The sequence below is a fragment of the Crocodylus porosus genome, unplaced genomic scaffold (assembly GCF_001723895.1).
Source record: "Crocodylus porosus isolate Cpor-Errol unplaced genomic scaffold, CroPor_comp1, whole genome shotgun sequence".
In the NCBI taxonomy this organism is placed as follows: Eukaryota; Metazoa; Chordata; order Crocodylia; family Crocodylidae; genus Crocodylus; species Crocodylus porosus.
Window position 1 is genome coordinate 2,765,913 of NW_017728927.1, and position 14,765 is coordinate 2,780,677.

The window sequence follows — 14,765 nt, forward strand, 5'->3', positions numbered from 1 at the left end:
CCCCCCGCAGGACCACCAGCTAGGGTCTCCCTGGCATGGGGGGAAGGCCCCAGTAGGGCACTTCTCCATCCCTCTTCTGCTGTCCATGCACGTGGAGGCAGGAGCCAGCTGAGTCTCCTAGCCACAACCCCTTTTTAGCTGGCTGGAGTGGGGGGAGGGAGAAGTGCCTCCCCAGGCTGGCTCTGTAACCCATCCAGGCTGTGCTGAGCTGAGATGGGGGGTGGGGTATGTGTAAAGCACCCACTGTGGGCTTTTCCCCTGCCTGAGCTGTAAGCCAGGAGCCAGGCTGAGGAGGGCGTGGCGCCCCCCACCAGCCCTATTTGTGCTGGGGACAGCCTAGCTGGGGGTCTGGAGCAGGGCAAGACAAGGGTGGCATTCCCCCCTTCCGCCCCCCCTCCCCCCAAATTCCTTCTTCAGCCAGCCTGCCAGCCAAGGGGGGTGTGTAGATGGTGGGGAAAGCCCACAGTGGGGACTTTACTCCCCCCACCCAAGCTGTGTGCTGTGGGGGAAGAACCTCTGCGACAGCTGTGGGTGGGGCCTGCCCTACTCTACTGGAGCAGAGAGCACAGCCCAGGGCTGCACAGCATCCTGGGATGCTGGGGCGGAGGGGGGGGCTGTAAATTAACTTGAAGCGGGAGGGGATCTGGGACAGAAGTTCTATAAACCGATGTGGCCCAAGTCTGAGACTACATCCATCCTGGTTTATCTTAAAGCAGTTTTGACCATTTTGAAAGTGGTTAAGTACACTGAATTTCTGTTCTGTTACAGGTTTTAAACTAGTTCCTGATCACTTAAACTGGTTTATGTGTAACTTCTGTCCCTAGCCCAACAGTCCTGTTAGACTTCTGAAAATCTGAAAAGGAAGTTAATAATCTGAAGGGTCACTAGCAACACTATGCCAAAATTGCTGGCCTTACTTTTAACTCTTCCTGGAAGCACTGATAACTACTGAAAAAGTCTAAGCTGCTTGTTTGACATACCTTTTTTTTGTAACAGCTTGGATTCTGTCAGTACTTTGCTGTTAGGGGCCCTGAAATTGAAGAGGTCCTGGAATTACAAGCAAGATGCTTTGAGTAGTAATATGAACCTCGATGAGGTGCAAACAACCGAGTGGAAGCTGAGTTCAGTGCCTGAACATTAATGATGAGTGAAAAATGGAGAGCAGGCTGTCCTGCATGAATTAAAAGGCACGCTTAAATGAGCTGGGGCCTTCAATGTTGAAATCAGTGGCGTTTGGAAAATGTCAGGTGCAGTGGCGTCCAACTTTCTTGGCGTATATGCCACGAGGAAGATGCAGAGCTAATCTTAAATGCCACTCCACTTCCCTTCCTGTGCCCAATCTGTTGCTCTACTTTCTGTCCCTTCCCAGTCTGCCTAGATCTGTCTTGATCTAATTTAATTAAATGTCTGCCTGCTTACCTGTTGGCAGCTTACATGGCTTGTATTATAATGGATTGTTGATATAAAATGGTGGATCAATAAGATGAAGTATAGTTTCATTCCACCCTTAGTTGTGGAAAATACACATTGAATCTCAGAAAGGAAAAGGTACAGGTTTCCCTTGCTTTATGCTGTACATGCATTCATGGAAAATAGCGTGTAACTCAAATTTGCATAAAGGGAGCCCACTTTACAATGTAACAAATATGGATATGTTCCAAATCCTTGACTGTACTGACCCCCAAACCCATTTCTACCACTTTTGCAAGACAGTTTTGGTACTCACCAACAGCAGACAGTACACACAAGCACAGGGCACTATCATAATGCGGAAGGCAACTATAGAAACACGTCACAGACCATGAGTGGAGTACAGATCCACACAGGAGACTATATTTTGGTGCATGTCACTCCCACAGTGCACCGCACAAGGCAGCTGACTGCAACCTTCCACCACACCAACCACATAAGTGTTGCAGAAATTGCTGCGGTTCGTTTCTCAGGAGGCAAAGAACTCTGACACACGCTATTAGCAATACAAAAGGTATATTTGCAAATAGGGTCAGAGCGAAGACAAAAGACCACACTCTGCTCGCGGGGAAAACTTCTCAGCGGGCTTTATCCCCTCTCTCCTGGGCACGTGTGCAAAAGCAGGAACTCTTACAACTCATTTCCGGTTCATACAAACATATATGAAATGACGTCACGTCATCCGTCGCATGTGTATTATAATTAACTACTTAAGTATGCGGGGCGGATAGGCTTATATGCATTAGCTGATTACGCATGCTTAGAAAGCTGTTTAGGTTACCAAAAGTTCAAACTTTCTCTGTCCCAAGGACAGGATCATTAAAAGTTGCAATTACTCTTATCTGCATGAGAAAATGAAGAAAGCATGAAAGGGAGTGTGATTTAGTGTAACAAAGAGATAGTAAATTTGCCAAAGAAGAAAAGGGAGTGATACCTTAATACAAAGAGCCCTTGGTAGTTTCTCCTCTACCCCCTCCTCCCACCAGGGAGAGCTGGCAGCTGTGCTGTTCTAACAACACTATTCATAATGCATTTTTAATAATATTTCTAACATAAGGGTGAATTTGCCTTGCATGTAATGAATTTTTGGTATAAAAAGGGTCATCACAAGTGCGAATTTGCACGTACAGAACCTGCATAAAGCGAGGGAAACTTAGATATAAGTTTTAAGTGTAAAAAGACAAAACTTCTAATTGGGCAAAACCTACAGGAAATCGCATGCATTCAGTGTTGCTGTAGAACGTTCTTTTTTCCTGGTATACAGGGGGAACCGTTCTTGGGGACAAATCCAATTTCAGCTATATGTGCCTAAGTTGCACTTTTGTAGTTGTGTAAGTGCAGTTTTTGGGACTCGAACAGCTTTTAGATTCCATTTTCACCTGTATTGGAATAGGATCATCTGGGTATGCATATAACTACTTGAAATAAAACTGTGTTTGAGGACCTTCCCACCTGTAGGCCCAGTAGCTTAGCAGTTAGGGCACTTGCCCAGTGGGTGGAGATCTGGGTTTTGGACCCTTTCACCCAAAGGGGCTTGTATCTCCCTCCCTGTTCAACTCAGATCTTGGACACTTGAACAGTTTTGCATGTACCTGAGCAGTGCTTTTTTGCTCTGGAGCTCTAGTGCAATAATCTCATCCTGTTTAGAAGGCAAGTGCTCAATAAGGGTTGGTATGTGAGTGAAAATATAATCTAACCTTTATAAAAGTGTCCAAAAAATTGCATATATGTGGCTAAGTGCTACGTGGGTGCACTAAGATGAAATAGGGATGGGGAAGAATGATTAAGAACCAAATTCTTTGTCTGTCACAGGCACTACCTTTACATTTTTCTAAGTTTGGTCTTCATGGAAGTAGTTTCCTGCATTTTCTACCCTTCCTGTTAACATTTCACCACTCTTTTCTCTGCTGCCAGCAACTTCTTTTGAAGGGCAACATGCCTTTGCATTACACATACTAGATGCTTTCTGAAAAAGAAATTAGATAGAGGTACAGCCATTGTATAGTATCTGGTCACAGGCAAAATGGAGGCAAACTGCACCTGAAGGGATTCTGCATGCTGAGGATTGCACCAGCACCCAAGAATTCCCCACCACAGGTGATGGGCAGAGGGGAAGATGATGCAGGATGGCTCTATTGGGGCTCACCCTGCTTTTTCCTTACCCTGTCTCTTCTGGAAGAGGGAGTGAAAATGAAAATCAAATAAAATACTGCAAATAATATTTTTTTAGCTCCTGGTTATTCAAGGTTGGCATGACACTTTTAAAGTCTTGATACTATTGTGCATGTGTGAAATGATCATGTCTCCTCAACTGGCAATCAGCCATTTTCCGTCTTAAACAATGTGGGGTTTTTTCTAAAGGCATAGTTACTTTGGACTGAAGAAATGTTGTTCAAATGCTATACAAAAAGGTAGAAAATCACTGCTGTGAAATAGTAACTAAAACTTTACATCTTAATTTTAAGGTTTGAAAAAGCAACTGTTGAATACCAGGAGCACTTGTGTTCCATGACAGGAGTGGACTGTTGCATTGCAGGCTTTGATAAATCTGTTCTGAAGTTAGCCAACTCAACTAGTGGCAATAATGCCAGCCCAAAGCATTCTTTGAATGGTGAGTAGTATTCATTTCTTTTTCAGATTTTTCACAAGCTATACATAGATGTTAAATTTAAAGTAAATAATGTATTGCTTATAATATTAACATTTAAACAGGACTAGTGATTCCTTGCTAATTAACCACATAAATTACCTGGATCTTGCAAACTCTTGTGCAGGTTTTAACTGTCTACACATTTAATCTTATAGAAATGAATAGCACTTAGGCATAGGTAAGCAAGTTTATGAACTTTTATAAAAGGTAGGTTAATGTTGTAAAATGTACTTGGCATTTTAAATGGTCACGTTGCATTATGAATATTATGGCCTAAGTAGTTCTGTTTATTTTGATACTTCATGGCTGAATTTTTGTACTATAGTAAAGAACTCCCAATGTGAGACCTTGTCACAAATATTTAATAGAATACTGAAAACTAAGGTAAGCTTTTTGTATGTTCCTTTGAGTGCATTATTTGGTATACATATTAAATTAGTTTACATGTGTTGACTAAGTATTTTATATCTTTAAATCTCTTCATTAGTTTTACATAATTCAGAACTTCCTAATCTCAAAAAACAAACATTTTGCCTAAATGGTAATTTCAAATGCCTTAAGTCAGGAGTTTTCAACCTTCTTTTGGTTGGTGTATCCCTGGCGGCTAGTTGAGAAGCAAGGAATCCCCCAGCAGCCGATCGAGTGGTGGGGGGTCTCCTGGTGGCTGGTCCATGAGCGAAACTGGAATTGCCAGCGGCTTCTCCACGTTACTGCCATGTACCCCTCAGGGTCTTCCAAAGTACCGCCAGGGGTATGTGGACCCCTGGTTGACAACCCTTGCCTTAAGTAATACTGATTTTTAATATTGACTTTTCTGATTTTTCACAGGTGAAGCTAGAAAAACTGTTCTTACGAAACCAAGTGACTCTTCACCTGAAGTTATAAATTACCTTGGTAACAAAGCATGTGAATGTTACATTTCAATTGCTGATTGGTCTGCAGTACAGGAATGGCAGAATGCAGTCCATGACTTGAAAAAAAGCACAAGCAATATTTCAGTCAATTTAAAAGCAGACTTTAACTACATAAAGTAAGATTTTTATTACTTTATTCAATGGTACATTAGTGAACTTGGAAATTAAACTTCCCCTAAACTAGGGGTGGGCAAAATATGGCCTGTGGGCCAGATTCAGCTCATCAGGCAATTTCATGTGGCATACAGGTGCCCACCAATTAATTGTACCCCACCCAGGCCATGCACCTCACTCCCACCCTCTTGCACAGAAAGGCCCGGCCCAGCCAGCACACACTGCTTCCCGGCAGGGCTGCAGCTGCCACTGCTGAAGCTGCTGGGAGACTTGCTCAGCTTCCCCGGGCTTCAGTGGCTCCTTCTTCTGTCCCTGCTGCAGCCCTCGCTTTGGGCAGCAGTTAAGAAAGCAGTAGGGAAGGGGTGGGTGCTGCTGGGTGGCAGGAGCACAGAGCCCACACCCGGGGGGGCACCAAGAATGCAAAGCTTGGGTGGGCAGGGTGTGGCGTTTGCCGTGTCAGGAAGGGTGGGGGCTTGTAGGGACACCGCCACTGCTGGTGGCAGGAGCAGGTGGCAGGCCCTCAGAGTGCTTATGGCCTGTGCAGGTGCTGCTGCCTGGCAGCATGTGGCTTCAGCCAGTTCCAGGAGATGCACATGGCATCAGGGAGCGGAACCCCTATTATGCAGGGTCTCCATGTGGCACATGTGCAGCTCCTGGCACTGGCATATCACCAGGGGGAAGCTCTGCACAATGGAGCCAGCAGCCTGGCCCCACTCCCTGCCGCCATATACAGCTCATGGGACTATGCGTGGAAGCAAGGGGCAGGGCTTCCCTCCACTTCCAGTTGAGTCCTAGGACCTGCACGTGGTGGCAGGGAGTGGGGAAGGCAGCCAGCTCCATTGTGCAGGGCTTCCCTCCAGTGGCTCGTGAGTGCCAGGAGCTGCATGTGCGCCATGGAGGACCCCATATGATAGAGGTGGGCTTGCCTGGCCCTGCTTCTTGCCACCATGTGCAGCCTCCAGAACTGTCCAGAGCTGCGTGCTGCCAAGTGGCAGTGCTTATGTGGGCCATAATCACCCCAAGGGCCCACTGCCTGCTGCTGCTGTCAGTGGCAGGGGCTGTGCGCCATGGGGGTGGGGAGAGTATGCACTCACCCCACCCTACCTCCTACCCCACAAACTCCACACACCCACCCCCTGCTCCCACAACCCCCCCATATATACACACACCCTGCAACACGCCCTCCACGCCCCCACACATACAGCTGCACCCCTTCACAAACCCCATATACACACACCCTCACACAACCATACACGCATCCAACCCCAGCCACACACCTCACCTCCCACACACAATGTACAAGAGTAAGACTTTATTTTTGAACTATTGTGTAATCATGTCTATATACACTATGCAAACACAATAATAAACTTAAGATATAAGTGTTTGACTTTTAGTATATAATCTTTTTCTGGTTCCAAGATAGCAACGCCCTCTTCCCCCCGACAAAGGAGTACTTCTGGGACTGAGGGGAGGGACTTCTGGTGCCAAGATGGCAACCAGGGGTGGGGTACACTTGCAGGCCTTGATAGCTCACCAAAACTCATTAAGTGGCCCTCCAGCTGAAATAATTGCCCACCCTTGCCCTAAACAGTCATGTCAATGACATCCAATTGCTAAGATATTTTGTGTTTTATGATGCAAAAACTAGTAATGACTTTAGAAGCAAGACTCATTCTTGATGTGTAGCAGATACATCAGAGAATTCACATCATCCTAAATAATTGTTATAGCTTCCTGATTATTAAACATGATTTTTTTCGGGAAAGATATTTTGAATTGTTGCTTTGGAGGCAAAGATATTAAACTTGTGTCAGTTATTTCACTGGAAGGGGTGAATCCTCTTGCATGTTTTTTGTATTCTTTAGGGTAAAATATGTTAATCAGAATTTTTTTTTCTAAAACTAAAGGCAATTTTTCCCTTTTATACTCTCATTACAAATAGTTTGCTTTGCAATACCAGTTAATACTTGTCATGTAGTTAATCCCTAATGTTAATCCATGCTTGGTTTAGTTCTGAATGTTTCGTTCTTATCCTTTTTAGAGAATGGATAGCGCAGATTTTTTTCATGTGTGTTTGCAGAGATTTGATCATTTGACTAGGATATGAGGCAGTGTCCTACAGGTGGACTATCAAACTTGCAGCCTTTTCTAGTTACTAGGCACCAAATACATAGAGCTTTTTAAAGTATTCAACCCTTGCATAGGACTTTACAAAATCAAGCAGAAAGGAGCAGCCCTGTCATTAAAAAAAAAAAAAAAAAAAATCAGATAAATTGAAAGCAGCAATAGAGCTATAAATGCTTTATTAACCAGTGCTTCCCCCTCTTTGTCAGTCCAGATACTCCAGTATAATTCTTCTTTTGCCGGGAGATGGTAAGAGAGCACTTGAACTTTTTGAGTCGTCATATTCCTCTGTTTGGGCCAGCAAGCCTCTTACTCTTCAATGACTAATTAGTAGGGTTCTGGAAGAATCTCAGATGCTCAGCAGATTTTGTCAACAGGATAGGAGGAAAAAGTTCATATTTTGGCTGCTGTTGATGTATGTCTGTGTAAAGTAGGCCCAGCACAAGACTTCAGCACTTACTAGAGCTCCTTGTTGTCATGTGAATCAAGTAGCTGGTACTGGCCAAGAAAAATCTTCATGTGAAAGCTTAAGACTTATGGCAGTCCAATGGTGAAACTCTCATGGAGTTCAGTTGTTGAGGATTTTACTCCTTATGCATAAAGAAAAGCTCTTTTTCTGCTTGATTCCCCTGAAAGAATTTCACAGTAATTTGCCAATATTTTTTTTTCATATTGGAAGAATATTAAGTATGTGGACTAATGATAATTTTTTATAAACAAAGCTTTTGTTATATTTATATGTTTTTGTGTTATCAATAAGTTTTTTAGTTTTTCTAGAATGGCAAAAAGTGATGTAAGTTTTTCATGACATGATTTTAATGTACATTTTAATTTACCAGCTAAGATAAAGTAGGAGTGCTATAAAAATAAAAATGTAAAAATTGAATTGCAGATCTTTAAGCAGCTTTGAATCTGGAGAACTTACAGAATGTACAGAACAGCTAGAATTGCTACCAGGAGAAAACATCAACCTTCTCACTGGAGGATCCAAAGAAAAAATAGGTACAAATAACATTTAAAATTAATAATGGAGATATTAATTGCTTAATAAGAGGACATGCATCTAAACTGTGCCTATTAAAAGGTAAAATACTGTCTTAACATTACAGTAGTTCTGATGAAATCTATGAGCCAAGTTCAGAAATAATTGGCAATCAGTTTTGAATGCCATTGAGACTTTTTTGGATCTAATTTTTGGGTTAATTATTAATACTTATTTTACAGATTTTTTTTCCTCAAGCCGCCTTGTTTTTAAGAATTCATTGTAAGAATAACATTTGGAACACATTTTTACCTTTTGTAGACTATATTACATGTGTGTTATGATCTTTGTAGATATGAAGAAGCTCCTACCTAACATGCTAAGTCCTGATCCGAAAGAACTTCAAAAAGCAATTGAAGTACAGTTATTGAGAAGTTCAGTGTGTCTGGCAACAGCTATAAACCATATTGAACAGGAACAAAAGTGGCAATCTATAACTGAGTAAGTTGAAAGAATATTTAAGTGAGTGCAGAGATTATGGGGAAAAGCTGTTTCAACCTATGAACATGACTTTGTTGAAAGCATGGTCTTCTTCATACTTCAAGTATTATGCTTCTGTTTGGATTTTTTTATGAGACTGTAGTTGCTTTTTCTGTCTTGAGAGAGAGAATATAAACCTATTTGGAAAGAAAGAGCAACTCTAGATTTCAATTTGGAGATCATCTAATGTTTTTATTCACTTGCTTATTTGGCACTGCACTCAACTTTGAAGTAGAAAGTCATATAATAGAACATACTGTGCATTATAAAGTATTGAAGAGGCTGAACTTGTTGCCTGTTCAAGTTTTTGTCCTAATAAATAACATTATCATGTTAAAGAGGTAATGAAAATAAGTAAATAGCAGATTGTATTGCTCTAGTCTCTTAAATATTTTATTTCAGAAATATTATAAAATACCTGAAGCAGACTTCACGAATAGCCATTGGACCTTTAAGACTTTCCACCCTGACTGTATCTCAGTCACTGCCAGTGTTGAGCACCGTGCAGTTATATTGTTCGTCTGCTTTGGAAAATACTGTTTCGAACAGGCTTTCATCAGAGGTATGTGGTTGGGTTTTTTTTTTTTGTATTTGTGTATGTATGCAGACATTCAGGTTCTTTTTAAAAACAATATTTATAAAATGTAAATGATTTGGGCAGTGTCACTGTTTAAATAGTGTTGGAGAGAGAGAGGTTCTTTGCTCAAACTTGCCTGAGATCACATTCTAATAAAACATCATTTAGTTTTTTACGGAGTCAGGGTAACTCTGTTAGTGAATCATAAACATGGTAAAAATATTTGTTTTACTTTTATTTATAAAATATATTTGCAGAAACATCCAGTTGAACATCAGAAGTTTGACATTGATCCTTTCTAGTTAATCCAGGACTGGGCAAAAAACAGCCTGCAGACCGAATCTGGCCTGCAGAGGGTCTTTGTCTGGCCTGCAGTAGGACCCTTGGTCCCGCTTGGCCCAGGCATCATCCAGCTGTGGTGTGTCCTGCTGCCCCCTGGGTGTGCAGTGGGGCTGGGGCAGCTCCACAGCTGGACTGACTTTCTAGGTAGCCCAGGCGGCAGTGGCTCCTTCTGGCTGCTGCTGGCCCCAGCCCTGCGATACCAGTGCGGACTGCATGCATAACCCCAACCCAGCCTGCTGACAGACTCAGGGGGGGTGCATGTGGGGGGGCTCCCATATACACCCCACCATACCCACAAACCCCACAACCACATCCTCCTCGAGACACAATTACACACCCCACAAACACTGCAGCCACCTACACTCGCACCCCCCACACCCCTCAACATACCCACGTGCCCTTGGGGGTGTGCACTTACTGCTATGTGTACACACCCCATACCCCCACATCCCCACAAACACACCCCCTACTAACCCTCATACCCACCCATCCACACTTACGCCCACACCCTCCCTCATACCCCACATCTAAACATACACACCCACAGCTCCCACAGACTCCATGCTCACCCACACCTCTCCACACCCCCACAATATACAAGAGTAAGACTTCATTTTGAGCTGTTATGCAATCACTTCTGTATACACCATGCAAACGCACACAAATCAGGACAAAAATATATATATTTTTAAATAAAATTAAAATATCATATTGTTAATGTTTGATTTTTAGTATATAATTTCTTTTCCAGTTCCAAGATGGCAAACCCCCTTCTCAAAAGGAGTACTTCTGAGGGCAAGGGGTGGGACTTTGGGTGGCAAAGATCAGGGGTTGGGGCAGGGAGGAGGGGAACTTTCAGTCCCAAGATGGTGACCAGGGAGTGGGGCACCTGTCAAGGGGTGGGGCTGCCCTTGCAGCCCTCGACAGGTCACCAGAACTTGTTAAGCAGCCCTCCAGCCGAAATAATTGCCCACCCCTGCGTTAATTTGTTTGGTTCAATAGTATAACAATTATGCTTGAGTTGAAACCTTCCTTTTTTGTGATCTTATTTTCAGATGTCTTGTATATTAAATCAGTTTGTTAAACACTCTGTATTTTTAGACTTAGCTGGGTAAATAAAATGGGTACTAATACAGACTGTACCGCTATTTATTTCCCTCTAAAATCTTCATTGTGTATTTAAAAAAAAAATCAGTATCTCAAAATATTTATTAAAATGTTTTCTGTGACAAACATGTAATTTTTATTTATTTATTTATTTTTTTGCAGGACTGCCTTATCCCTCTTCTTAGTGATGCTTTACGGTCATGCAAACAGCATGATGTAAGACCATGGATGCATGCCCTAAGATACACAGTGTACCAGAATCAATTGATAGAAAAACTTAAAGGTATAGAAATTAAATTTTACTGAAGAGTAATTACAGAATTAACTTAAAACTTTTGGTATAGAAGCACTCGCTTTTTCATGAGTAGTTCAAACCAACCGGATATACTTGAGCTAGTTGAATCTCTTGTAAATAAAAATATATAGACAAGGCTCACTGCACCAGGTTACAAAAATGACTATTGGAAAATTTTAATAGGTTTTCAGCATAATACTAGATCAGAAAGACTGGCTTCTTTTGTTTCAACTTAATACAAAGAAAACTTTGGTAGAATGGAACTGTGTGTCAGTCCTGTCCTGGGTTGAAGTGCTCTTTGACTCAACTCCAAGCTGCTGTTTAAGTTGGTGGGGTTAAAGGGTTCCTTTTGGACTTGTGTAAGGGAACTAGCAGAAGATGTTCCCCTTCTTTATTTTCATGTTGACTAACAAACGCGGCAGGTAAGGCTAAGGAATAAAGAATTTATCATGAGAACAAAATTTGCTGGAACACCTCAATAAGTAGTTTTGCATGCAGTTGACTGTAGTAGCTATAATGTTTACCATGGCTGTTTCTCTGAAGTGAACACCTTTAAAAAGACCCTTCACACCACAGAAGCGTTTGACTTTAAACTGTGCAAAATCTGAAATGTAAATATGAAGTCATCCCTCCAGAAACAGTTGGGTATGAAGGACAACAGATTCTTTAAGAAACTTGGGAATTAAAATTTAAAACTAAAAAAGGTGAATAGTAGAGGTGTGCAAAGCGGGCCCTATTCGATTCAGATTCAGCCTGAATCAGGGACAGTGATTTGTTTCATTGATTTGAATCACTGTCCCTGATTTGATTCAGCCAAATCCGAATCTGAAGATTTGATGCTGGTTCAGAGAATCAGCAATTCAGACATAGACACAGCTTTAAACGTTTTTTCTACATATCTCAAGGTACTGGTGCAGCTCGTGATCACTGTGATGCTGGTGCGCACGGAGTGTCCCACAGGAGTGCAGGGAGGCCCTCCACATGCTCAGCAGTGAACCCAGAAGTGGACTGGAACTACTTCCGGGCCTCTTCTGGGTCTGCCAGGGGACACGCTGGGGAGCCCCCGTGCACCCCTCTGCCTCGGCCCCAGGTGCCCCACAAGACGCAGGAGGCACCAGTTGCTGAGGTGGAGTTGGGGGGGGGGCCCTCAGTGCACTCCCCAGTGGACTGGAAGTGCTTCTGGTCCACTTCCAGGTCTGCTGCTGGGCACACTGGGGAGCCCCCTCGTGCTCCTGTGGGACGCACCATGTGCCCCACCATCGCAGCATTCGTGAGCCCCTGCTTCCTACAGGTATGTAGAAAAAACATTTAAAGCTGTGTCTATGTCCATATGTTCCAGTTTGATTCAGAGAGATTAAAGGGTCCTCTGATTCGATTCCGATTCAGAGATTCGGCCTCTGAATCGGTTCGAATCGCCATCAAATCGAATTGGGGATCGAAGCTTCACACAGCCCTAGTGAATAATTCATATGTCAAAGCAAATTGAAAGAGGTTTGGAGCATGGTGGAAATCATGCAGTTTCTTGATAGGGAAGAAGTGTTGTTTAATTTTTTGCCAGGGATATCTGTCTTGTTTAAAAAATCTTCTGTTGTTCATCTCAGTTCTTATAGAATAAGAACAGTGAGAACAATTTTTTTTTCTTTTTTTGAAACTGGATTCTGTAATGTCTCTAGCATAAGGCAGAGCTCTGCTGTATGCCTTAAATGCATGGTCTGATCTTAAAAGCAAACTTTTTTTGTTTATTTGTTTGTTTTCCTCAGAACAAACTGTCCCAGTAAGAAGTCATCTAATGGAACTGGGCCTCACAGCAGCAAAATTTGCTCGAAAACGAGGGAATGTTGCCCTAGCCACACGATTGCTTGCTCAGTGCAGTGAAGTTCAGCTGGGAAAAACCACCACTGCACAAGAGTTAGTCCAGCACTTCAAAAAACTGTCAACACCATGTCAAATGGATGAAAAATGGGGACCTGAATTGGATATTGAGAAAACAAAATTGTTATATGCAGCAGGTTAGTGTTTGATAACTAACACTATGATTATGTGATGTGATAATATAGTCATGTATTTCTAGCTAAGAAGTGTTCTCAAGAAATCATGATTGCACAGTGAGCTTAAGCTGCTTTCTGCCTAGTAAATAACATCTAAAATTTAAGAGTATTTTAAATTATTTTTAATTATGCTGCTTAAATTTGAAACATTCTCAATTACTCGTGCAACATGACGGTTTTTAGCAAGTTCTGTATTTCAAGCATAGTTGTCACACACGTTTAAGCCTTTAGCATAGAATTTTATAAATTGCTTATGTAAGTGAGAGTCAGTCACTCATTTCTGTTTATAATGTGTTAAAGCAATATCTGAAATACGCTGTATTTTTTAATAAAATTAACATTTAATAAACATATCTGGTTAATAACATGCAGGTCAGTCAACGCACGCTATGGAAATGCTGAGTTCTTGTGCCATATGCTTCTGTAAATCTGCCAAAGCTGAATATGCAGTAGCTAAGTCCATTCTAACTCTAGCTAAGTGGATTCAAGCTGAATGGAAAGAGATTTCAGGACAGTTGAAGCAAGTGTATAGAGCACGACAACAGCAGAATCTCACTGGCCTTTCTACTTTATCCAAGAACATCTATACTTTGATTGACCTACCACCTGTTAATACACTAGAAGAGGAATATCCCAGGATTGAAAGTGAATCTACAGGTAAAAGTAGTTCTTTTGACTAGTTTATGCTTTGCCAAACTCTTTGGAACCATCACATCTGATTCTTTGCTATAGAAGTGATTTTTCACTTTGAATGAGCTTAATAGGTTGGAGATTGTCAAATACTTAAATGGTACACAAAAATAATAGTGAAGAATACGAGGACTTGAAATGAATTCTCAGAGGATAGTAGTTTGCTTTACTTTGGTGGCCTCTCTCAACTCGGATTCTGTATAACCTTGGGCCCTTATAGACATTCAGATTATAGCTGGATAGTCATTTTTATGGTGTAATAAATTACTTGCATTTGTGGTTGCTCTAAATTTATTGCACATTTGACTAGTTAATTGTGTAACACATGTAACATGTAGCAGGGGCCTTACACAAAGTATTGTAGATCTGGCATTCAAGATGTGGCTATAGAAGATCAATGTGTAAAGCTCGTTAATAGATTTGAGAAACAGTCATAAGGCTCTTCCTTGACATGTACTTTAGTGGAACTCTTTATTTTCTCTTACAGTTGTAATGTGTTTTGCAGTTAATAAAACTGGCTGTCTTGAGCAACCTTCCTGTATTCAGAATAGCCAAATTAGAATTGATTGTGCACTGAAAAATCAAGTATTACTAGTTACAAATGCCTTAATTTTTATCTGGTGTGGCTATATAGTCTTTCCTTTTCCTTGTGATGTATAGAAGTCTGTCTTTGAACTATGGTACCTGGTAGACACAGAGATACAGTTTGTTAAACATTATTTTGAATCTTTTATTGAGAGTGGTGGTAAGAGTATGTGCAGCTTTCAAAGCTTGGTGGTAATATAAGCCAGGAAGGTATTAATTGTTAGTTCTCATTTTATTGCCAACAGTAAGCATCCACACTGGCGTTTTTAGAATAGTAGCTGGGAAATGTAAGAAACCTAGTGCATTATGGAGTATGTTTAATAA

At 41.7% G+C, this 14,765-nt stretch overlaps 1 protein-coding gene across 2 annotated transcripts in view; it reads left to right on the plus strand.

Annotated features, from left to right (window-relative positions):
• Window positions 1-14,765, plus strand: part of SMG1 (SMG1, nonsense mediated mRNA decay associated PI3K related kinase) — a 98,032-nt gene that overhangs the window by 54,964 nt on the left and 28,303 nt on the right. For both annotated transcript variants that reach the window (XM_019541783.1, XM_019541784.1), the window contains exons 24-31: window positions 3,936-4,081; window positions 4,949-5,150; window positions 8,168-8,277; window positions 8,611-8,758; window positions 9,200-9,359; window positions 10,986-11,106; window positions 12,879-13,127; window positions 13,539-13,823. In XM_019541783.1, coding sequence (XP_019397328.1) covers window positions 3,936-4,081; window positions 4,949-5,150; window positions 8,168-8,277; window positions 8,611-8,758; window positions 9,200-9,359; window positions 10,986-11,106; window positions 12,879-13,127; window positions 13,539-13,823 — 1,421 coding nt within the window. The remainder of the gene's footprint in view (window positions 1-3,935; window positions 4,082-4,948; window positions 5,151-8,167; window positions 8,278-8,610; window positions 8,759-9,199; window positions 9,360-10,985; window positions 11,107-12,878; window positions 13,128-13,538; window positions 13,824-14,765) is intronic.